The 24,128-nt window shown below is 37.7% G+C and overlaps 1 protein-coding gene across 2 annotated transcripts; it reads left to right on the top strand.

Moving 5' to 3' along the window:
* The first annotated feature begins 6,789 nt into the window (after positions 1–6,789).
* Positions 6,790–23,631, top strand: LOC131782320 (integrin beta-1-A). 2 transcript variants are annotated; one of them, XM_059099044.2, is made up of 28 exons: positions 6,790–6,889; positions 7,179–7,259; positions 8,027–8,103; positions 9,859–9,960; positions 10,081–10,144; positions 11,262–11,393; positions 12,900–12,987; positions 13,685–13,784; positions 13,945–14,034; positions 14,480–14,566; positions 15,252–15,344; positions 15,866–15,961; positions 16,369–16,464; positions 16,818–16,891; positions 17,082–17,139; positions 17,240–17,304; positions 17,481–17,568; positions 18,146–18,219; positions 18,590–18,655; positions 19,090–19,162; positions 19,344–19,425; positions 19,544–19,671; positions 19,777–19,884; positions 20,752–20,902; positions 21,227–21,337; positions 21,702–21,814; positions 22,302–22,358; positions 22,735–23,631. In XM_059099044.2, the coding sequence occupies exons 2-28, from the start codon at positions 7,187–7,189 to the stop codon at positions 22,804–22,806; spliced, it is 2,418 nt and encodes an 805-aa protein (XP_058955027.2). In that variant the 5' UTR covers positions 6,790–6,889; positions 7,179–7,186; the 3' UTR covers positions 22,807–23,631. The 2 variants fall into 2 exon arrangements, with proteins under 2 accessions (XP_058955027.2, XP_066029115.1); XM_066173018.1 differs by lacking the exons at positions 21,702–21,814; positions 22,302–22,358; positions 22,735–23,631 and having other exon boundaries at positions 20,752–20,899; positions 21,223–21,275.
* Positions 23,632–24,128: the final 497 nt, after the last annotated feature.

The following is a 24,128-nucleotide window of genomic DNA, read 5'->3' as shown; positions in this document are numbered from 1 at the left end:
TAAAAGCTGATGAAGGTGAAGCTTACGCTGATCGATCTCTAAAGTCTGGATTTTTCAGCTGCTTTTGATTTAACATGCGTTATCCAAACCAGGTTATCCTCAGAGTCGTCGATTAATTGTCTCAACGTTTTTGGGAATTGGGGTTAACTCCCAAACTGTGTCGAATTAAGACCCAAGCGAGTTTAGAAACCAGGGACCTGTTTCTCGAAAGTCCTTGTAGATTCAGATTCACAAAGCTTACTTTAATGGCCGTGTTTACATTCAAGATGGAAAACTCAAAAGTACGAGTTGATTAAACAGTTTTTTTGTCTTTGAGCCAAGACCCAAAATACTATTCCTCAATTTGAGAACTTTAAATTATGGCTTTGGATTTGTGAAGTTAACTGGATTTTCAACAAACATGCCCCAGAGAATAACTACGACAGTTGCAGTGAGATTGGGTCTCCAATAGTTCCAGGTGTATGAGTTAATGGATGATGACGGCGATTATTAGCTCAAAGACTTCACAGTCCGATAGGCTGACACACTTCAACGCACCATAATTCATAGCGGAGCTCGCAGGGCGTTTCCCCATAATTATACAAAATAGTAGTAACCCATCAAGCCGAAAAAATTTGGATGTACGACCTTACGACCGTACTAGGTGCTACTTTTAACATGCGTGGTCAACTGTACCGCGGGCACGCCAACGCCACGGCTTTGTCCAGTAGTCCAGTGGTCAGTGCACTGGGCTCCGAGTCGGACGACCCGGGTTCCAGTCCTGGCCGAGGCAAGGCGTTGTGCCCTTGAGACGTGCGGGAAAAAAAATGCGAGCTCCGCTTTTAGGCTTGGCTAAATCTATATAATACCTTTATTGTATGGTAATATCAAAGTGAAATCGAAATGGTGCGTGATAAATTAACTTTTTGTCAAAAACTACAATGACATGAATCATGATTAAAATCTCTCTAATTGATTTTGGGAAGAATACCTTTAGAATTTGTTTTCACACGTTATTATTTCGCCACCCATTTGCATTCCCATTCCTTGCTTAATAAAATTATGGAGTCTTTTAACATACAATGCTGCAGGTAGTCGCTGTATGTAGGGAACTCCTCGCTATATTTGGGCAAAACAATAATTAAAAGTTAGAGTCGTATTTCCGACTTTAAATATTTAATGACTTAATTAATTAATTAACTCAGTTGAAGTAGATAGCGTGGCTTTACGCATTGTTATTTTAGAGTAGTACTTTAAATGTTTCGGTGGAAAATACCGTTAATTAACTCTTTCGAGGCACTTCCAAACTACACATTTTATCCAGCCTTTTTTATACTCATATTTAAATTTTAAAAACATGTCTTTGTTATATTTTTCTCTCGCGTGACTGATTGTAATTCATAACAGCTTATAGTCTATACCAACAAATTTTATATTGTAATTAGGGAATGTTATTTGTTACTCCATGTACATCGATGTAGACAGACACAAACAAATAAGTCTCCAAAGTGGAATAAAAGAGCCTTGCGTTACATATCGTGAGCAAAAAAGGTATCTTTTGACAAAAAATTTGTGTTTAAAACTTAAGGTTCTTCTGACTTAATTGGTCCGTTTTAGAATCGTTTTTATTATGGAGTCCCATCCCAATAATGCATTAAGCCTTAGAAAGCCACTGAGATACTGGGCACACTTTCATTGGTCGATAGTCAGTGTGTTTTGACGAAAGTATGTCAACTCCTACGAGGCTTCATGGATTGGTATTTTTTGCGAAATATGTTTAACAGAATGCAGCGGAAGACTTTCTTTATTTAATTACGGAGCCTCATGTAAACATTAGGTTTGATGGGGTGGGGGGTGAGCAGGGCTTCGGAGGGGAGGGTCATTAGTACATTTTTTACGAATTGGGAAGGGTCAAACCTGTTTTATTCGCAATCGGGGGAGGGTCAGAGTTTTTTTTTGGCGAGGAAGAAATGACTCCACGTCGCTTAGTTGACTCTTATTTGTTAACAAACACGCGAAGTGTATAGAAACCTAAAACTTGTATATACAAGTAAAGCTACCAGTCAAGATTAATCTAAATTATTTACAGATGACGAATTATTATATCAAAAAGCTATCTTCTCCCCACTTACATAATCGTCTCTCTCGACCCGTTTTCGCTTTCGTCCATATTTTGACGGCGGTAATGTTCCCGCGCGGGGTTCTGGTATAAAATCAGTCTCCGGTGACGACTCGTCACTTAAGCTACTCGGGCTTGAACCAACAACTCGATCTACTACATCACTTTGCGAGTCAGTTTCTACCTCAGAAACTGCGGTCACATGTTGCTGCACATTTCTTAGCGAGGGCTACCGAGGTTGTTGACACTCCACTGAATCGTACACCAAGCTGCCAATGTGCCCTTTGATCATTGCGACCTTTTCAGCTTTCTTCTCTTTGAAGGTGACCTTGTGATGGGAAAAGTACAAGGATAGCTTGTCCACCCTCAAGGGCGACAGCTCATCGGAGTTGTACAGTCCAACCCAGTCAATGTCATTGTACTGCCGGTTCAACCGCTCTATTCGCTCCGTTTCAGTCTCCTCTTTCTTCTACTCCTTACGCATTTTTATCTGGGCAAGGTGCCGAACATACTGTGCCACAAGCTTTACGAGGACAATGTATTTATCTGAAAACTTTCTAATAGCCTCACTGACTAGTTCACTTTCCTCAAACAATCGCTTAATCTGAGCTCATTGGAGGCTGAAAGTTGTCCGGCTTACGGCCATTGGTGGGGGTTGCACTCCAAGAGAGATGGTGGAAGTTTGGTAGCTTGCCATAGTCGGGATGTGGTCGTCGAGTTGGAAGTGGAGCGCTGGTAGTCTCATCCTTCTCGCAAAATTTACATAGTTGCATTGGCCATTTCGCTCTTGAAACGACATTTGCCTATACTCCATATAAAGCTCCATGAATCTCCCGGCAGCCGCTGGATTATCAGAAGTCACAAAAGCCAACTTTTGATTCATTATTTTCAAAGCCTCGCGAACTTCCCACTGGCGCTTTCTTTCACTCACGAAACAGCGGCGAAAACGTTCCTTATAGGGAAAAGTGGTCCAAACTAAAATTTGAAAAGTACTCACTGACATGCGACAAGACGATAATAAAAAGTTGTGCAGTGATAACTTATAATGCCTTACTAACAATTTCTCGCGCGTCTTTAGAGAACTTTCGCCACTATTTCAGTTGCAGTAGCCCGGATGTAGTTATTAAGATTTTAAATTTAGGATGTGCAACCAGCCAGACGCCCCTTGTGGAAATCACCTTAATTGACGAGGCAGAATATAAAGTATTTTATTATTCACTTTATAGACCGAGTATGATATCTTTTTGGCTTCTTCTTCCCTCTGGTGCTGGGTCGTATAGCGGTTTGCCGGCATAACCAGGTGTGACTGATATCTTTTTGGCCTCTTCTTCCTCCTCGTGCTGGGTAGTATGGCGGCTTGCTAGCATAATCGTGTATGATATCTTTTTGGCCTCGTTTTCCTCTCGGCAGTTTGTCGTATGGTTGTTGGTCCATTTTACTAAAGCTGATATATTTCGCGTTCATGTTCTCTTGTGGTATGTCGTAATCATTTGCGGGAGGATTTCGCAATTCAGAGAACAGGAAAGTTAAAACAATTATCACGAACGCTTGGAGAGGCTCCATTGGGCTTTACTCGACTTGTTACAACTGCGTTAAGTTGTGTAATTTGAGCTTTGTTCACGATCTATATATGTTTTGACGGTAACATTATGCAGTGCCAATGAGCAGTTAAATAAACAGGTGACACAGGAACGAAAGTTTTTGATTCTTTAATTTACGTTAATCGTGTTTCTTTCAATTTTATTAAGTAAGTGATATAAGTAGGACAATAAGACATTTCAAAGTAATGAACGGTCAGTTCCAAATCAAACGAGTTTTCGTTTGGTTTGGTCCGACATATCGTTTAGCAATTAAAGCTTCTTGCTGTATTCGATTAAATGCCGAGAATTCCTGAAAAATTTTAAGCTTCTTCCGACCTGTCCTTCCGCAAGATAGATGAATCTGTTGCTAGTGCGTTAATAAACGGTGGCTTTTAAATCCTTGTAATGCCTGGATTGAATGTTTCTCTTATCGAGAATCCCTAGACTTGGTACCTGTTTTCCCATTTATACCTTGTGATACCTTGTGACGCCGGCTCTGACAAAGTTAAACTCGCTTTATGAGGTAAAACTGGATGAGAAAGGATAAAATAACTTTTAGAGTTCCAGTGGTTGAAGCGAATCTTCCTTCGAATCTTGCCAGGCCTCTCTCACTCCTCCTTTGTCATTTCGCACGGTGCCAAATTCCTTCAAAAGCAACTACTTAGGGAAGGTACGTTTTTTCTTGGGGGGGGGGGGGAGGGTAGGGGCTTCAGGGGGAGGGTCATCAATGAAAGTGAGCACCAAAAGGGGAGGGTCATACCTCTTTGTAAGCTATTCAAGGGGAGGGTCACATACCTTCTCCAGAATTTTTTAATGAGGATTTTTGTGATGTAGCTTTCACCCACTTTGATTTAGTTTGGTGTTTATTATAGGTTGTAGGCTACATTTCTACATGTATGTTATGCCATGGCACATAGTTTTCTCGGAGGACTCGTATACTTTTCTATCCGTATGGAGATCTACAAGACTCAGGTATAATTTCTTCAGCTTCTTTCTTCTATTGACTATCCACTGCCTGATCTCCTGAATCATTTAGTTCTGAAGAGTTACCACTAGATCTAACAATGCGCTCTACCCTGTCACTTTCAGACTCTGAATTTGAGTCAGAAGGTGGCTGATTGTTGTTTTGACTGTCCTGCACAATAGAAGTCAAAATCTTACTGCCAATTGTGCCTTCACCACCCTCACTTTCTCATCTTCCTTTCCTTTAAATGCAATATTGTGGTGACTAATATAAAGTTTAAGTTCACCTACTCTAAGGGATGACAACTGGTTTCAGTGATAGAGATCTTCCCAGTCAATGTCATTGTATTCCTGTTGCTCTCTTTCTGCACTTTTTCTGTCATTATCTGTTTGCCGCTTATCTTTTCTCATTTCAATGTCAGTTAGATGCTCAATATAATCTGCAACAAGCTTTTCTGAAACAATGTATTTTTCAGAAAAAAAATTTTTGATTGCCTCTTTATCCCCTGCTTTGAGCTTACCCTCTTGAACCAGCTGTTTCATTTGAGCTCGAGGCTGATAATCATCAGGTTTGCGGCTACTCGTAAGTGTTTTCGTACTTGGTAGGTAGTGAAAGTCGGAAAGTCTGCTGTAAGCGGGATAGGGTCGTGGAGTTGGTGTAGCTGGAGAAGGACTTACAAAGTCTCAAAGTTTATACTTCCATATTCAAACCTCAGCTATAAAACGTAACTATCTCACACTGATTGTTCGCATTTTCTTGTTTCAGCTCGCACACTTTCATTATCAAGATATATTTATATTCAAACATTTTGCGTTCACAAGTAAAATGTCCTGAGGTTTCTTCGGCATGGAACATACCATGCAGTAGTGAGGGGAGTGTCGCACTTTTGTCAGTCACCTATAGGTGGGGGTCAGCAGGTTTTTTATTAAAAGGCAAGGGAGGGCCAACACTTTGTTTTGAAAAAAAAGGCAAATTCTCCCCCCCCCTCCAAGAAAAAACGTAAATCAGAAAACGGTAAAATGGAAGTCGATTTTCGTGCTTGGTTTTATGCTTAAAGTTTGAACATAAAACTGTATTTTAAAATGGAAGTTGATTCTTTTTCTTGTTCTTGTTTTTTTGTATTTCTTTGCATACAAAACGAAAAACGTGAAACAGAAGTTTTGTTTTGTAGTTTTTACGAAAAACGAAAAGCGACAAAATGGAGGTCGGATTGTTTCTTTACTTGTAGGTTGGAGACAAATAAAACGTTATTTCTGAAATGCTGTTGGATTTTGACATTTTTGTTTCTGAGTTGTTTCCAACTCAGAATTCAATAAAACGATGTGTTTTAGGCCAAATAAAGTTATTCATGGATAAAATTTTAAATAGAAAAACGTAAATACCGTGGATGGGCTTTTTTTGTAGAATAGGAAGTGAAAAAATATTATTGTGACGAACTGTGCAGACTTCCTTCCTTTCCCAACAATTCATGAATTTCAAACGGTAAGGAGCTTTTAGTTTTATGACACTTCAAAACTTTGTCAAATGCAGTTAGAAAATTTGCAACCCCTCGAAAGAAAAAGATAAGAAAATAATTTAAAAATTCCTTACCTAGGAGCTCACATCCAGACAACATACTTTTAGCCTACCTCCCTCTTCAAACGATCTTTGAAAATTTAAATGGGAAAAGGAAAGATAACTAGACAACGTAACTTTCGCACATTATTCATCTTTGACCGCCCTTCTGCTTGTTTCGACTTAAGGTGTCCAGCCTCTCTTGTGTGTGCGTAGTTCCATCATCATTTGTGACACGTAGACTGTCGTTGTATTTTTGTAACTTGAAGGTTTAAGTTTTTGCAAATCTCATTCTTAATAATTTTTTCTCCTTTCTGGTTTATTCTTTATCTACCATGGCATAGCATCACATTGAGTACATTTCCTCCTGACGCTAAAAATAGCTGAAATATCCTTACCTATCTTTTTAAATACATTCCTGTTCAGATGCACATTTGACCTGACTGTAGTTCCGAGTCATGCGTAGTTTCCGCTATTTGTAAGTCTAACGGAAGTACGTCAGTGAACCCCACCAAATAGGAAGTTGGCGTCGCCTTTAAATTAATATGGCAATCATACCCATATTTGGAGTGAAGGAATGTATTGCTCACTTCCTTAGTGGAAGAAGAGAATGGATAGAGTTTGACATCGAGCACTTAGTTGAACTTGTTAGCATTGATTCAAGCGACATTAAAGATAGGACAAAAGTCATTTGTAAGTATCAAAAGCTTAAAGTTTTTCGTTTTGTTTTGGCTTGATAAATTTCTAGAAATTGGCTTGATCGGTTGTTTATTCACTTTCGGCACAATACACCCTGATTTCAAGATTTGTTCATTTCAAGATTTGTTCATTGATGATATTCACTCAACATTTGTTTTATAAGTAAGTTTAAATCATTCCATCACGTGTATGATTAATAGATGTAAGAAACCACTGATCTGAATGGCAGCTAATCTAAAACGTCTTTTAGCATTCTCACTGTTTCGTTTCATTCTATTCATAGGAGTTAAAATGGAAGAAAGATCTCGATTTATTTTATATTTCGTCTTATTTACAATCATAGTTGGTCATGTATGTAGTCAAGGTAAGTCCGATTTCTTTGTGGTTTAAGATTTGGTATTTTATTTTAAAAGTATGTTTGTGTCATAGACGGTACCATTTCCATGAAAGCATAGAATGACGGAAAAGGGTGCTATTTTAGGTGGTTCATGTTAAATTTACTATTTATATTGAATACCATCTGGTTAGAAGCTTTCAGGCTAGTCTCTTCCTTCAGAACAGTTTACTTGATCAGTGCCTTGCAGTAGTATGAACCAGGCCAAACAAAGTTAAAGTTTTATCTGATCTAGAGACAGTTGACATATATCATGAGGGGTTTGTGCATAATTTGAAAGAAGTGAAATTAGAAAAAAACCATTCATTTGAAACACATGGTACAACCTTGTGTGTTTTTCTTTTCTCTCTGTGTTAGTAAGTGAAATACTCTTTCCAACATCATTTTGTCCAATCTGTGTCAAATTTTTTTGGCTCAGGTGTGTAAGAAAAGGTTCCTTTTCACATCAAATAAATAACAAGCAGAAGCTGCTCTGTGTAAACATAATTCAATATGTTTTGTTTTGCCAAATATCAAAAAGCCCTTTTGTCATTCTTGTTTATTTTGATAATTAATAACTATTCTCCAGCCCTATTTAATCCATGATCATAATGTAGTAACTAGTGTTTTTGTTTTGGTGATTGAATATGAGAATGGATAACTTGTTTTAAAACCAGAGATGGTCCTTTCTTATAACTCTGTGAAAATCATACAAGAAAAACATAACTTTGGTGTGTTCTGTCTATATTTTAATGTAGGTGCAGATAATTGTAGAAGCAGAACAACTTGTCGAGAGTGCATTGGGGTGGCCAGGTGTGCCTGGTGCTCTCAAGAGGTAATTCTGTTCACAATAAATATATCTTGCAAAGGATTATGTTTAAGAGGAGATTTAGCTTTCCCACAACTTGTGTTTTTGGATGTTTGTGTTCAAAATAGGAATTGGAAGAACTCTATATTAATTCATGTAGTCGATTCATCCATTAAAATGTTGTCAGGTGTCTGTTTGATGATAGACCACAGATGTGGGAAGGGAGAGGGAAGAGGACAGGTGGGTCACAGCCTCCCACTTCCCATACCACTTTTTCTCTCTTCTCACAGTTTTGTGCACCTCTGCCATGACTCCTACCCTTCACTGTATTACTCCAGTCTTCTGGTCAATAAAAATGAACAGAAACATGGGTTTTTGGCAAGGTGTGCCAAAGTGTTTCATTTGATCTTGACCATTTTCTGGTGTTGCATCTTTTATGGGAGGTGAGGTAATTTTCTCAGGATGAACATTATTACAGGCCAGTTTTCACTGACCTGGCTATCTTAGTTTAAGCATTGATTCTAACATCTCACCCATCATCGTTATCTTTGCTTGTTGCACAAGCAGGCACATAAGGCTGTCACATTGTCTGCCTAACCTTCCCCGTCACATGTCACTGCCTTGGCCACATTCCAGCTCTTCCACCCTGCCTTACCCGTCTCTCTTTCGACAATCCTTCTCTAATTGGTCTTTGGTCTCCCTCTTACCCTTAGACCTTCTGGTATCCAACCTAATGCTGTAAAACAGTTGTTCTCACCCTCTCTCCTGAGTATGTGTCCTAACCAGTTTCACCTTCTTCTTTGCACCTCTCAGCTAATCTCACAGCATAAAAGAAATTCTCAGTCTACTGTGCAGTTCAATAGCTATTGCAGTTTCAAATGTGTATTTACTTGCATTTAGGAATCCCTAATATACTGGGATAATTCCATTTATTTTCCCCATCTCTAGTGTTATCAGTAAGGTACAGTGTTGTTAAACTAAACCTTGGCTAGCAAGCTGATGTTTCTTTGCATTCCAAAATATGCCAAAGCTGATCAATATTACCTCTGATGACATTTGACCGACTCACTCTGCTTGTTGGAGAATTTCAACTGTTACAGCTTTCCAGACACTGAAAAACTCATTCATGACCTATCTACCTATCACATATCCAACTTTGATAGAAGTCCAATTTCCGCCATATTATGCTGTTTTTCAGCGTGAGTAAAAATTACATTTGCTCACTGATAAAATTTTAATTTACACCTTGGTGGATGTGAAACGGAAGTAAAACTTTGCTGTGTACTGGTTTTTGACTGAATGAAATGAAGTAATAAACAACAGTGAGTGCCTTTTCCATTTCTGCTCCCACTTCCTGCCCTCAGATAGATCCTGCTTCCTGTCCCTTGTTCTTCTGGGCTCCCACCCCCTCTCCCCCTCCACACAGATGACATCAAAATGTGGTAAGAAAAGAGTGTAGATGCAATGGAGCAGTGGCGCATGAATGTGCCTCTTCTGTGATCTCTGAACATGTGTAAGGCAACATGGAACCTAATTGTTTTCAATGATAGTAAAAGCAAAATGTTGTTAATGGTCCTCCAATAGAACACTTGTGGCTTATTTCATAACCAGAAATACATCATCCAACCAGGTATGTATTGGTCAAGAGCCTGGGTTTATGAGAGTGTGATATTGATAAATCAGAGTTTACCCTTGCGTATAGAATGTTTAACTGTAGACGCAAATTTTTATAACAAGGTGCCTATAAGTCAGCATTATTTAACTTTTAATCTCTCCTTTTAGAATTTTGGACAATCCCGCTGTGATACGCAAGATAATTTAGTGAACTCTGGTTGTCCTGTGAGTAATATTTCTAATCCAGGGAGCAAGTTCAATAATGAAGAGGTACAGTACAATCCTTTTAATGCTCAATTAATTTCATTATTAAGGCAATTTTTGTCCTACTTCATCAGTCAACCGTAACCCTAGTTCTGACAATGTATACATACATTTTGTGAAATACAGGACAGTACTGTGGGACCAAAAGTCCAAGTTCAACCCCAGAGGATCAAAGTGAATTTACGGTCAGGTAAACTTGCATGGTATCTGTACATGTTTGTAGCAAGTCATGTTATCACTAGCCCCTGTATGGATGTTTTCAGGAGTACTCATTGAGAAGTTTTTCAATTCTAGTTATATTACTATCTAAAGGTTAACCTTAATCTTAACCAGTTACTGGTACCTACCAGTACCTAGACATATGTTACAAGAGATTTATCTATTATGTCCCATAGTAATATGCCAGTAATATTACTGTTACAGTTTAATGTGTTGAGTTCCTGGGTAAGACACATCTCACAGTGCTTGGATTTGCACACAGGATTGCAGTTTTGTACTGGAAAATTGACAAGGAAAACTGACCAAATTGTAGAGGTCGCCTATGATGAACTAGAACCAGTCCATGAGGAGGTGCAATACCACTAGTTGCTTCATTTTAGTGAAACTGAGATACATGTTATCCCTGATGTAATTGGCTGTCTGATGATCTAGAACTTATTAGTCTGTGACAAATTAAGACCTATCTATGGGGAGGTGCAATACTTCTAGTTGCTTCATCAGGGCGTGAAATTGCACCTAATACAGGCACCAATGCAACTAACTTTTTCACTTTGGCAACCAAATCCTGGAAATTAGTCAGCAAATTGGCAACTAGAATGTTTCATCATAACCTTACCAAGAGATAAAGTGAATTAAAAAGATTTGCAAAGATAAATCCGTTGCAAACTTCCTTGTTAAGTTTGTTTCCAAAACGCAATAAACGCATCTCTATCAATAACTTGGAATTAAGTGAGCTTTAACGTTGTATATCGTCCATCCTAGTGTCCACTTTGTAGCACGTTAAAGATCTTTTCCCAAACTTAATTTTGGAGGGTCTATCTAGAATGCTGACAGCTTAAAAGAAGGTTTTGTTTGTCTTTGAAAATGGCAACCAACTTTTTTTCACTTGGCTACCACTTTGAAGAATTTAGGAGCCAAGTGGCTATCAGAAAAAAAAAATTAATTTCACGCCCTGTTCATGGTAGTGAAACTGAGATATGCGATGAAATTGGCCATGTGACTTAAATAGTGCAGAATTTTATATTTGTGAGCTGTGGTGATAATGTGATTGGGGAAATGTTATAAATAATCATGTAAATGATTTACAGGAGTGGCCACTACAGTGAGACTAACAGTGAGACCAGCAGAAAACTACCCTGTAGATTTGTACTATCTCATGGACATGTCAAACTCTATGAAAGATGACTTGGGAAAACTGACTGCTTTGGCCACAACAATAGGTACAGGAAAATCAATATGGCAGTTAGACTGTACTGAGGCAATTATACGGCACTGGGACAGTTATACTGCACCGGGGCAGTTATACTGCACCGGGGCAGTTATACTGTACCGGGGCAGTTATACTGCACCGGGGGCAGTTATACTGCTCTGGGGCAGTTATACTGCACTGAGGCAGTTATTCTGCACTGGGGCAGTTATACTGCACTGAGGCAGTTATACTGCACTGAGTATATTTTGATGTTTTGTGTTTTGAAAATCGCAAAGATTTCTTGCAGAGATATTTCTGCCTCACTGTCACATGTCCATAGGACTGTAATTGTTATAATATTCATGTTTTTTTAAATAAAAAAATCTGTTTGATAATTAGGGTATAATTTGTAGTAATCAATTTTAGAAAACAGTTGATCATTGAAATATTACTAGGTTAATAAGATAAGAAGATGGTGAATTTTGACCTTGTTAACAGAGACATTGCTGATTATAATAAGATAAGGGAGGCATTTCATATATCAACCAAGCATTAGACTTCCTGAAGCTCATTTCACAATCTCAGAGGTAGAGTGTTGCGTTGTGGAATCCACAGGTCTGAGGTAGAACTCCCCATGTGGACTCAGAATTTTTCTAGTGTTCCACACTTGTGACAAGATGAAAAACATTGATCATTCTTTCATTACTTTATTGCTAAGCTTGAAATTCACCATCTTTTTAATTCTGTGTATCCACACAAGGCTTTTGACATAGCATAACCCAGCAGTTTGTGAGAAGCCTAATAATGTGTTGATCATTTCAAATCTTCAACATCCCCCCTTGGGCACCCCCCTAGGCATTTTAACTTTTGAAGACTGGTTCATTCAAATTCCCATCCCCTGGGCCAAAATTACATTGAAATGTTCAACCCAATATTGAATGATTCTTTGTGCAACCATTTAATGTTGTACAATTTAGCAAATTCACATATTAGTTCTTGGTGCAGCTGTTGGGTTTTTTGTTGGTAAGCATCATTCTCTGACATGAAAATTTTCTTTCTTAGTATGTAACTCATAAGAGCAGACTCTTTACCTTTAAACTTCTCCATTTTAAAGAACAAGTAATACTTATAATATGGGGACAACAATGGAATGCCCATGGGTTGCTCAGGGAAGGAAGGGGGGAGGAGATGTTGAAGCTTTCTATTGACTGGGCATTATGGCAAAGCTCACCAATGAGTCTCCATGGCTCAGTGAAGGTTTGAGGTTCAATTCCTTATGGGGACTTACAATTTTTCTTTGTCCCATGTTCATGACTTGCAGCTGATGTCTCCTGACAATTTTTGAAGAGTGGAATTTATATATTGAAGTTAAAGTTTATTTTTGAATTTTAGGTTTTGAAACAAATTGCCTTTGAACTAAATTCATTTTCACAATCTGAAACAGAAAAATTATGCACTGCATTGCTTGTGTTTAGTACAATAAGTTCATGTATTACACATTGAAATAATTGTGTGTCCTTTTGATTAATTTCTTTAGCTGATAGCATAAATAACATCACAAAAAATTCAAAACTGGGCTTTGGTTCTTTTGTGGACAAGACTGTCAGTCCATTCATCAGAGTTGAGTAAGTAACTCTTCATTTTCAATTTGAAACTTTCCAATTTTTACTGATTGATGACAATCCCCTTTTGCGAAGGATTTGATTTTTTTTTATTCATGCCCCCTGACAGAGTATAGGGACACTACAACTGGACAATTGGGTCAAACCTACTTTCTGAACAATGAAAGATACAAATAGACCTTATTAGAAATACTCTCAGCTAGTTATAATAATGATATTTATTGACTGCTTCTCAAATGGGACTTTTCAGGGTTAAAGTAAACAAATATAATCATAGTGAATAAACATAGAGTTTAAAAGTCTCAACTGGCCAGAGGGAGACAGGTTGGTTATATGCAAAGTGCAGCCAAGGAGTTGAACTTAGGGCAACCAAGAACATATCCAGGGAGTAGCAAGGTGAAGGGCTTGAACTAAGGACCACCAGATTACAAGTCTGGCACCTGGACAATTCAGCTACTCAGCTGCACTGCCTCCACTAGAATTCCACTTTAACCTACAATATATAGAGGCCATTTTGTTGCAAAATTTATGACCCCACCATCCAATGAATGGTTAACCCTGCCAGCACTCATGTGGGATTTCCAGTGTTTTATTACTTTCCTCTCTTAAGCTTGGGACCCTTTCTCCTTGGAATTTTCAAGGTCTCTCTTTTAGAGGAATCAGTGTCACAAGTGAGGTTTAATTGTTGTTTGATTTGTAGGACAAAGCTTCCATGTATTACTTCAGACAAAGTAACCTGTGTGCCTACATATGGCTACAGACACATTCTCTCACTTGTTGATGATGCCCCACTCTTTGCAGTAAGTGTAATTTTGTAATTTTCTGTGACCTTTCCAGCAGTGAGTTCAAAAGTTAATTTTTATTTAGTTAAGTATAAGCTTAAAATAATTTTGAATTTGTTATTAGTCTGAGCTGCAGTGAAGAGTATGAGCACTTCATTCTGATATCTTTCTTTTATAGCAAAAAATTAAGGATCAGGTCATTTCTGGTAATCTTGATGCTCCTGAAGGAGGATTTGATGCCTTGATGCAAGTAGCAGCTTGTGAAAAGGTCAGTGGCATGAACATAGGACATTAAATGTGACTGTTGTCAATGCCATTTATTTCTTATCACACGGACTACCCCCTCTTGTATTTCTCTGGAGAGAAATTGTGAAACTGGACCAGATGCATATGCTAAGGATACTAGATGGAATGATAGTTTTGTTTGAGTACTAGGAAAAATGCTTAAAAACCTCAATTATAGTGTGATTTGTGGTTAGGTCTGAGCTGAATTGTTGGTTAGCTACATGTGTAAGAGTGACTCTTCATGTTGAGTTGGCAAACATAGTCCGTTTCCCGGTTTTATGCTCCCAATGATTGGTTGGAAAGAATGGATCTAATCTGGCTTAAAACTGTCCATAAAAGTTTTACATTCAAAAAATTATGTAAAGCTGAATTTTTATTCAAAACTCCTGGGTGAATTGATTAATTGTTAAACTTGCTTTATTGTGTAGGAAATTGGTTGGGGTGCCAATGGTACATCTCGCCGTCTGGTTGTCTTTGTTTCGGATGCTCCATTTCATATTGCTGGGGATGGAAAGGTTTGTATTCTTAAATATCAATTGACACTTTAAAAGATTGAGGGACAATTTTGTTGTTTATATTTTACATTTTATCTCTGTTTCAATTGATATGCTAGCTCCAAAGTATAATTACTATTTGGATGACACGAATTTTTTTCACTTAAAGCATCCAAAATTGTTGATACATGTAGATTTCCCCAAACATCAAACTTATCAGCGTACCCTCTGATTTGAGCAACTTGTCTTGTTTAAACAATCCTCTTCCTGATTATCTCTTAAAAAGGCTTATGGTTACATTATACAATTTTGGAAGGAAGGTTTTGATAAGTTGTTTTGAAGCGTTAAAGGCATCATATTTTTATTTGTTTCATTTGATTTTGTTAGTGTCATCATTTTTAACTTATTTTATTTTACTTTAATTGTATTATAAGATCAAAGATAGTTTCAATGAGGAGCTGCTCAGTGGAATCTATTGAATAAACCATTATTATTACTGTTATCTGTATGGTTATCATTGTTGTTGTTGTTGATATTATTATTTTTATCATTTGCCCCTGGAAGTGAGATGGAAAGTATCATTCCTTTTCTCATATACAGTATGCCTGCCATATTGGCTTTTCCTTCAATTGACCTTGTACAGAATTTTAAGCTCAATTATCCATCATATATAGCTAAGTGATTTGTTTATGATTTTGTTGTTCAGCTTGGTGGTATTGTGACTCCGAATGATGGAAAATGCCACTTGAAAAAAGATGTTCAAGGAGACTATGACTTCTACTCAAAGTCAAATGAAATGGTATGATTGACAGGAAAGGGTGATTTGTACCCAGTGCTAAAAATTACCCAAACATGTTCATCAGGGGCTGTGCTTGGTTGGTTTTTAGCTGGAAACACTCTTAGGCCCAATTGTATAAAGAGCAAATAACCCTTTCCAATGGATAAATTGCTATCCAGTGAATAAGAGTGAATAAAACATACTGTACTGGATAGATAGTATTTATCCTGTGGATAGCATTATTTACCCTTCAAACAACCCAGGACAGTGATAGTAATTTCAAGTATCAATATGTATTCAGTTGAGGAGGAAGGAGCCTTTTAATACCTTTTTAATCATCAATTTTTGACATTACCTTTTACATTAAAAGTAACTTTGGATATCTGGAAATAAAAGAGAGATCTTGTGGAAAACGAAGAGCTTAATTGCATTTGGTGTTATAATTGTAGAATATGCAGGATTGCATCTCAAGATATATAAACTGCCTGTTGATATTACCAGTCATAGTTACTGATAAGAGGAGTTGTTTCATCATTTCACAGGATTATCCTTCTCTGGCTCAGCTTCATGACAGACTCCAGCAGAGCAATATTATCCCAATATTTGCTGTTGTTAAGGATGTCTCCAGTCTGTACCAGGTATTTATTAAAAGTTTTGTGTCTTAAATGTTTATGCCATTTTTTGTGTGGTAGGAATTGTCTTTGTATTCAATATGATTATCCAAGATAACATGTTGGATTCAAATAATTTCAGTGTTGTTCTTCCATTTATGGTTACCAAAACACTGAAAACAGTTCATGTGGAGTTACAGACAGGGCTTTCTTGTATCAGATGTTTTCCAGTTTTTAGGGAAGCAAACCAACAAACTTTTGATGGTTTATGTTTCTCAAATTTTTTCTTATGATATATATATATATATATATATATATATATATATAATATATATATATATATAATATATATATATATATATTATATATATATATATATATATATATATATATATTTTCTAAAGGTCTTCCATTTAATTTTAAATGTTTTGTAGAGTGTGGCATCCATGTGGAGTGACTTGGGAGCTGTTAGTGGAGAGCTTGCAGTTGACTCGGGAAACATTGTTGACCTGATTGCTAGAAAATATGAGGTGAACCTGACAAAGGCCTGAAGGGAAAATTCTGTATTTTAGAGATACTATGGATTCTTTTTGTAAATACAGGTATTAGGTAAAATAGAGGTGGTCACCATTAACAGAGAGTTGAATGTTTGTCTGCTGTCTTAAATTTTACAGCAGAGGACCTTAAGAAAAAATGATTTCGAGCTACAAAAACAGTTACTAGTACTCTTACTCTGTCATAAGACATCTGCACAAATACTCAGCTTAAACACTGCGTATAATTTTCCACATAATCATAATTTTAACATTTCCCAAATAATTTTAAATTTACATTCCTCTATGCTCAAGTAACTAAGACTTGTTATTTGTTCTAATTGTTACAGGAAATTGTATCGTCGGTCAGCTTGGTCTTTAATGCTCCGGAGAAAGTGTCAGTTACTGTCAAAGCTAATTGTGGGTAAGTGGCACCGTGAAAAGTGGTTGTACAAAAAACCTGTATGTCAGTTATCTGTCTCTTCTGATCTAATTTATGCACAGAAGCAATAACATAGGTTGGTATTAGACATTTTTACAGTCACAGTTCTCTTGCACAGAAACCATCAGTTACCAATATGTGTACTGACTGGTTTATTCTGTTATATTTTAAGGCCTAATGCAGTCAATGACCAAACCCAGAGATGTTCAAATGTGAAAATTGGAGAAAAGGTATTGTGTCTTACATCAGCAGAAAAAAATTAATTAGGATTTTTGCTTTCATTTTTGAGATGACATGATCTCTTATTGATGCGAAAAGTTTTTTCTTTAGGTTTATTTTGATGTGTCAGTGACGTTACAACAATGCCCTGAGGCAGGAGCTGCGCAGCAGAGCAGGTCAGTGAGGCCGAGTTTGTTCCCAGTTCTCCCACTGCTTCAAATTTTAGTGTAACTTTGATTGCGAGGAGCTATCAGTGCATCACTTACAGACTCTAGTGAATGCTCGCTCGTCAAAGCATTTTTTGTAATTATCGTTTGCTCATTTTCTTTTCTCTCTTTTTTCGGATTTGTAGCTTCACAATTCGTGTACCAGGATTTGGAGCTGTAGAACTAGACCTGAATTATGTTTGTGAGTGCGACTGTGGGAAGCCAAGTATGGCGGTAAGCCACTTTGAATGAAATTTTTGTGCATGGACTCTTTGTCTTGAATGATGTAATCACCAAAAAGATAGGTGTAAAACTTGAAGGACAAGCCTGGAGTGCGAGAGCGGCTCCAAAACGGAAAAAAATAAGGCTTCTATGGCGACTTCCTTGGAAAAAAAAGTTTCCCCCTCGTTTCCCCATGCCATCATATCACTCTCTCTTGAAATGATTTTGAAAATTGAACCAAGAAATTCGAAAGATTTATTAGGTATTCAAATTTTATTTCAGTTGCTCAAAAAAAGTCTGCAGATCTTCTTATTTCTCCTCCCTCCTAGACTTTCACCTTCTCGCTTTTACGTTCATAAATATCCCGAGACATTTATTTTCTTCCCATCTTGGATAAAGATCAAAGAAATTCGTCTTTTGTTCTTGTGGGTAGCTTTCAGTTAAGCCTGCAGGATTTACCCGACTTGCCCTAAGTGTAACATAACGGTTAGATTACTGAGAGATTTTAATCGTGATGCGAAATGCAAATCCGGCTAAGACTATTGCTAGCACTGAACACGGTGCACGTAACCCTTTGTAACCTGAACAGGAGGAAAACAGCACCAAGTGTACCGAAGGAAATGGAACGTTTGCCTGTGGACAATGTGATTGTAACAAAGGGAGGTGAGTACTGAGTCGTCGAAGTCTTCTTCAAGTCACTTTTTTAAGGTAATCGAGGGTTTTTTTCCCGAGAGTTGTTGTTGTTTTTTTTGTAATGGGGGGGGGGGGGGAAGGGATTGAGGGAAGGGTGGGGTTTAAATAATCACCAGGGAATTATTATTGTGATCAGTGGACAAGACCTACAGAAGTAACTGAGGTCAGTTACAAACAATTGCTTACGTTGGATGTAGTCTCTTAAAATTGATCCCTGCTTGTTGCCAATGCGCGTTTTATTATTCAAACTTTTGCCGCTACACGTTACACCCACAATCCTACTCATAAGTCTCTTTGGAAGCACCAAAAAAGGCACTCATCAAACGTTTTTTTCTTCAAGGTATGGAGAATTTTGTCAGTGCGATACGCCATTTGACAAATCAAAGGATCAGTCTAAATGTAAAAGGTAGGTAAAATTTAAGAAGTTTTTCAAGTCCACAACCCTTATTACGTCCTACTAAAGAAAACAGTAGTATGGTTTTGGCATGTCTTGAATTTCAGCCATGATGGACAGCCTGTCACAACCTCTCTCTTATTAGTCAGTGTTAAAAACAGTTATTAGTCGGTTAAAAAACCGACGGCCGTTACTGTATCATGCTCTTTTATATCTAGGACTATTGTTGACAATGCAAAAATCATCAGTTTTGCTTTTCAGGGGTCATTTTACGTTTAACAGAAGAATTATTATCACGTAAATGAGCGTACGGAATATTTGTTCCGTTTTACAGATATGGAGATGAGCAAATTTTTACGTTAAGATTAGGTATAAATATGGAATGAATGTAAAACGAATGGCTGGGTCATATTGTTGCAGTAACACTGTGTGTTTTCTACCTGCAGCTCTAACTCTACAGACGAACTGCCATGCAGTGGAAACGGCGAGTGTGCCTGTGGAAAGTGTGTTTGCAAAGCGGTGAGTGAACAGAATAACCATTTTGAAATGTTGGTTAGAAACAGAACAGAATAACCATTTTGAAATGTTGGTTAGAAAAAAAAAACTGCTTTCGACTTGGATGAAGGGAAAAGGTTGGGCTCAAATATTATGGATACAATCAGGCTTGTTTTCGCTGACGCCGTAAATGCTTCTTGTTTAGGAGCAAGGAAAAAGGTTTTATGGGGACTTGTGCCAGTGCAATGATTTCTCATGTCCTGAAGATAAAGGCCAATTATGTGGAGGTATGGTTCTTCTACAGTAAACAGAATTAAAAGTCCTTAGCATGGTGATTATGTATTTGTGAGCTGTCTTAAGGCGCTACTGGTATGTGGTGATGTATGGATTTTTTTCTTTTTCCAGGTCCTGATCGTGGAGTTTGTCGTTGCCGTAAATGCCAGTGTAAACCAAAGTATCATGGCGCTAACTGTGACAAGAAGAACTGTACATACTTTCCTCCAGAAACCCAATGCAAGAAAGATGCGGATTCGGTGAGGCAGCTTTTTTGCCGTGATCCCTTCACCGATTGTTTTTTAAGTTATATTATAATAAAAAAAAGGCCAGCTTCTTACTTCCGTTGTTCTGTGTCTTTTCAGGAGATCTGTGGAGGTTCTGAGAGAGGCGAATGCAAGCCAGATGACGAAAACTGCTACAAGTGTGTTTGTAAGAGTGCTTATGATGGAACCTACTGTGAAAAGTGTCCGGTAAGTGGTGTTATGACTTTTTTCAGTCACTGTTACAGTATTATACATTGAACTTGGCTTGGAGGTAGATGCCACTCCCTACAAAACCCTTCTCCAAAAGAGCAGCTGAAAATTTACGCTATGTAGCGTTTGCAAATCCAGGGCTTATAAAATGATGCTCGCCCTTCAAAACTCACCATGTAGGGGTTAACAATAAAAACGGGAAACGGACTCCTCTTGGTTATGCCTTCTGTGTGTTAATAAATTGATCTGTTATACTGGAAGTATGCAGTTTAAAGTTCCTTATCTGCGCTTTGTTATTGCCGTGCGGTTGGTTAGGTTTAGATCCTTTTTTTAGTTTCTGTAGAGCTGCATGTACAGCTGTGTCGAGCGGAACGTTAGTGAATAGTGACTCAATGTCGAAATGCACCACGATCTCGTTGTCTTAGATTGTTTCCCTGCTAATGGTGGATAACAAGTGAACTGGGTCAGTCACTGTGAAATTCTAGTTACCTTTTAAAGGAGACAATTTGTTAACTAAAAGAGTTCCAGGCATTTTTATGTTTGGGGAAAACTCCATACCCCTGTCAAACAAATGTTAGAACCAACGATTTCAGACGGTCATTTCTCCGATAATCTCAGTTTTACTCGACTAAAAGTTGCAGTACTTTCTGCACGCTGTACGTTGTCTTTCTTGGTATGAAGAGGATTTTTTTCCCAGTGATAGGTAAGACATTCGTTATGCAAGAGATGCCTCTCCAAAAGCATCGAGGACACCCCAAATACAAGAATGTGATTAGTAACACAGCGATCAAATTGTGGTGTTTAAAATCCTTGTCATGCACACTTTACTAAACATTTTTCGTGTGAAAATAATCTTTCTTTTAGAACTGTGAAGACGGCATGTGTAGTCGCAATGAAGACTGTGCTCTGTGTGCAACATTCGAAGGCCAGTCCTTGGAGCAGTGTAAAAAAATAAATAGGTGTGAAGCTAATGTTCTGGAAGTTCAGGTGGTGGATAATATTGAAAAAAAAACAGGTGAGGATTAATAGGCGCCCATCATAACGAAAGAATCAGAGAACGTGCATAGTTTTCATCGTGGGAAACAGCCTAATAGAATATTGAGCTTAAAGAAATACTAAGCCAAACCGAGGCCAATCAAATGTGACCAGCTTCAAAGACATGGAATATGTTTAGCCTGTGCAACTTGTGGGTTGAGACAATTGATCCGTGAACGTGTGGTACAGGTTCTGTAGTTAGAATTCACAAAGCGTTCAGTCGGCAACGCAGCTGGCATCAAATGCGGGTGGGATTATTATTATGCAGAATTGATTTGATTTGTTGCCCTTTTTTCATGCACAGATGAAGGATTGTATCGCTGTGAGGGTGAAGTTGACGGATGCACATATTACTTTACCACGCAAACAGAGGAAAACAGCGAACGCTTTGTACTTTTTGTTCAAAAAGAGAAAGGTAATGCTTCAGTGTCTTGTCTGATGTGTGGTTTTACTTAAGTTAATCTTGAAAAAAATAGTTCAATTTGCTATTTCAGGAGACCCCAGCAGGTTGAAAATGCCCCTTATTTTACAATTGTTAAACTCCAGGCTCCGGTTGTTCGAAGATTGGGGAATGCTATCCTCTGGATAAATCACTATCTGTTGGATAGCGTAGTTCGCTTTGCTTTCCACTTATTCGCTAGATAGCGATTTATCCGTAGGATAATGTTATTAGCCCTTGATACAATTCTTTGAACTTACAACTGGAAAGTGAAAACACTTTTTGTGTAGCTGTCCGACTTGGTTTTCTTACGCTGCTTTCGTTTTTTTTGTTGTTTCAGTGAGTTGTCCTGAAGAAGCACCCATCTTACCCATTGTGTTGGGTGTGATTGGTGGAATATTACTGCTGGGTCTTATCATATTAATTGTTGTCAAGGCCTTCGTTACTATGGTGGTATGTTAGCTTAAGTTTGATGGTTAATCAACTTGAATTTTCTTCCGCTGCGCCTTTTATTTCGGTTTGAAATGAGTGCAAATGTGTATAACTGGAGCTGTTCGTCAAATGCCTCTGATTAACCCAGCGTAACTTGAAAAGTCAAGGTCAGTTGGTTACCAGATCTGTCATTAAGAAACAAGTAGGGCTCTGAGATCAAATCATCTTAGTTAATCGGTTTGTGCCATTCACGTTTACGGGTTCATAAGCAACTTTAAATGTAATCTTAGCACGTTTTGTGTTACGTCAGCGAGGGAAACCATTGTCTTAGTCTGAGCCAATGAAATTCAAACAACGATCGAGCTATAATCAGTGTCTATTGTAGGAGAAGTGGTTTTAAAATCGTGTGAAATGAAAAAAAAGGATTCCTTATTGAAACAACCATTGTCCTTACGGTGCTAACTCTAGGCTGTCCGTGTTACTGAATTCGTATTGCTTTCTATTTCAGGACCGCATTGAATATCAAAAGTTTGAACGAGAACGAATGCACTCGAGATGGACCAAGGTAAGTTCAATTTGTTTCCTTTCAACAGCCTCTTTAAGCAGTGATTGCCAAACTTTAAGCTACGATATCCTTTCTTCTTTTTTTTTTTCACAAGCTTTTTTTAATCCCATTATTGTCATGCCTCTGTTTTTCATTCGTCAACACGACGTCTGTGTTGATGAAAAGGGAGTTCAGGACAGATGAGGTGTTTCTCTCATGAATGTTAAGCTCAAGAGTATTTTAAGCTTTCTTTCTTTTCTCCCTCCTTGTTGATCGATTAAAACAAAATATGAGAATTTCGTATTCACTATCAATTAATTTGCTTTAGGTTTCTCAATGTTTATCCTCCATTGTTATCTAGTCTTTGTGTGACGTGATACCCATCGTTGATTTTCAGGAAAAAAATCCCCTGTATCAAGCTGCCAAGACCACATTCGAGAATCCAACTTACGCTGGTGGAAGGCAGTGACACGATACAAATGAATCTGCCAACCTGCTCTGTGTTTTGACTATTCGATATAATTAATTAAGTGTTTCCAAGGTTATGAGTAAAAATTTTCTCGATATTTAAGAACGCAGTCATAAAAATTCAGCTTGATCTCACAAAACAAAATATTTCACATCATAAGCTAGTTCCCCTGCACATGGCAGTCATCGCACCCATGAAATATTATTGACTGTTCTGATTTTGTGAGCAGAATTTGTTGTTAAAATATTACTCCTCAGGGGACATTAGACTGAACTGTACGCTAATTCGCCATCTCTTAGCTGAGTGGGATCCGTTTGAGACCAAATTTATATATATACATATATTTTTTTATATATATATTTTATTAAGTCAGTGTTAGCTTGAATCCTTTTTTTTTTTTTTAATGTTTGGCAGTATACACACGATCAATACCGTTTGCCACACAACTTGGTTGATAATGGAAATGAGAAATGTCGTTTTTTTTAATAAGGAAGCGTCAACTCATCTATCCAGCAAGACTCATGTACTTGTTTCTCGGGATATTTAGTAATGGTAAATTTTTTGGATCATGTCAGGTAATGTTGTGAGTTTGCGGCGATTTTGCGACCCTACCAGTCTCAAGAGTGAAATTAATGTGGAATTCGTTTTTTCATTGCATTAAATTATAAAGTAATTTTTGTAATTTTATAGATATCATAAGAAATAAATTCCAGGTTTTTAATTACTGTTGAAGTTGAGGCATTTTCTGTTAAGAGCGCTGTGCCTTGTCAGATTTTCAATACAAGCTATCGTTGCACTGTTAAATAAAAAAGAAGTTCTTCTTGGTATTAGTGTCTTCATTTGTACCCCTAATTTAGCGCGATGAAACAGGTCAGAAACAGGTTTCTAACCTTGATGCCTAGGCTGTCCTTCGATGTCATAACATTATGCGTGCTGGAACTTCTTTGAAGAAAATTACGAAGGTTTGCATTGCGCAGTCGACATCAGTGAAAGGGCTAGATTGTTTTGACCCGATATTATTATTATGAAAAAAAGCTTCCCTCATTTTACGATTTACATGATGATTTCAAGCGACAACGAAAATGATTTGTACCGTCACAATAAAGCGACGCGAATGTTTTTTTCCGATCTGGTGAACTAGTTTGATCACGTGATTGGAGTAACCTTAAAGGGTTATTCATAGGGAGGGCCTTCAATTTACGTGGGTTCCCGGGATGAAACTATAAACATGGCAAATAAAATACGACAAGCAGGTGAACTAGACCGGAGTTAGCAAGGAAAAGTCTTCTTCGTAAGATCTGATCTGCGGTAAACTTTTTTGT

This window comes from Pocillopora verrucosa, chromosome 10 (assembly GCF_036669915.1).
Source record: "Pocillopora verrucosa isolate sample1 chromosome 10, ASM3666991v2, whole genome shotgun sequence".
In the NCBI taxonomy this organism is placed as follows: Eukaryota; Metazoa; Cnidaria; class Anthozoa; order Scleractinia; family Pocilloporidae; genus Pocillopora; species Pocillopora verrucosa.
The sequence above is the reverse complement of the archived record's forward strand: the minus strand, read 5'-3'. Positions and strand labels throughout refer to the sequence as shown.

Excerpts from the sequence above, each read along its gene's own strand:
- LOC131782320 (XM_059099044.2), top strand. The coding sequence starts at position 7,187 with ATGGAAGAAAGATCTCGATTTATTTTATATTTCGTCTTATTTACAATC. Across the intron at positions 11,394-12,899 it reads TGCTTTGGCCACAACAATAG|CTGATAGCATAAATAACATC; the intron begins GTACAGGAAAAT and ends TAATTTCTTTAG. Across the intron at positions 19,885-20,751 it reads CCTACTGTGAAAAGTGTCCG|AACTGTGAAGACGGCATGTG; the intron begins GTAAGTGGTGTT and ends TCTTTCTTTTAG.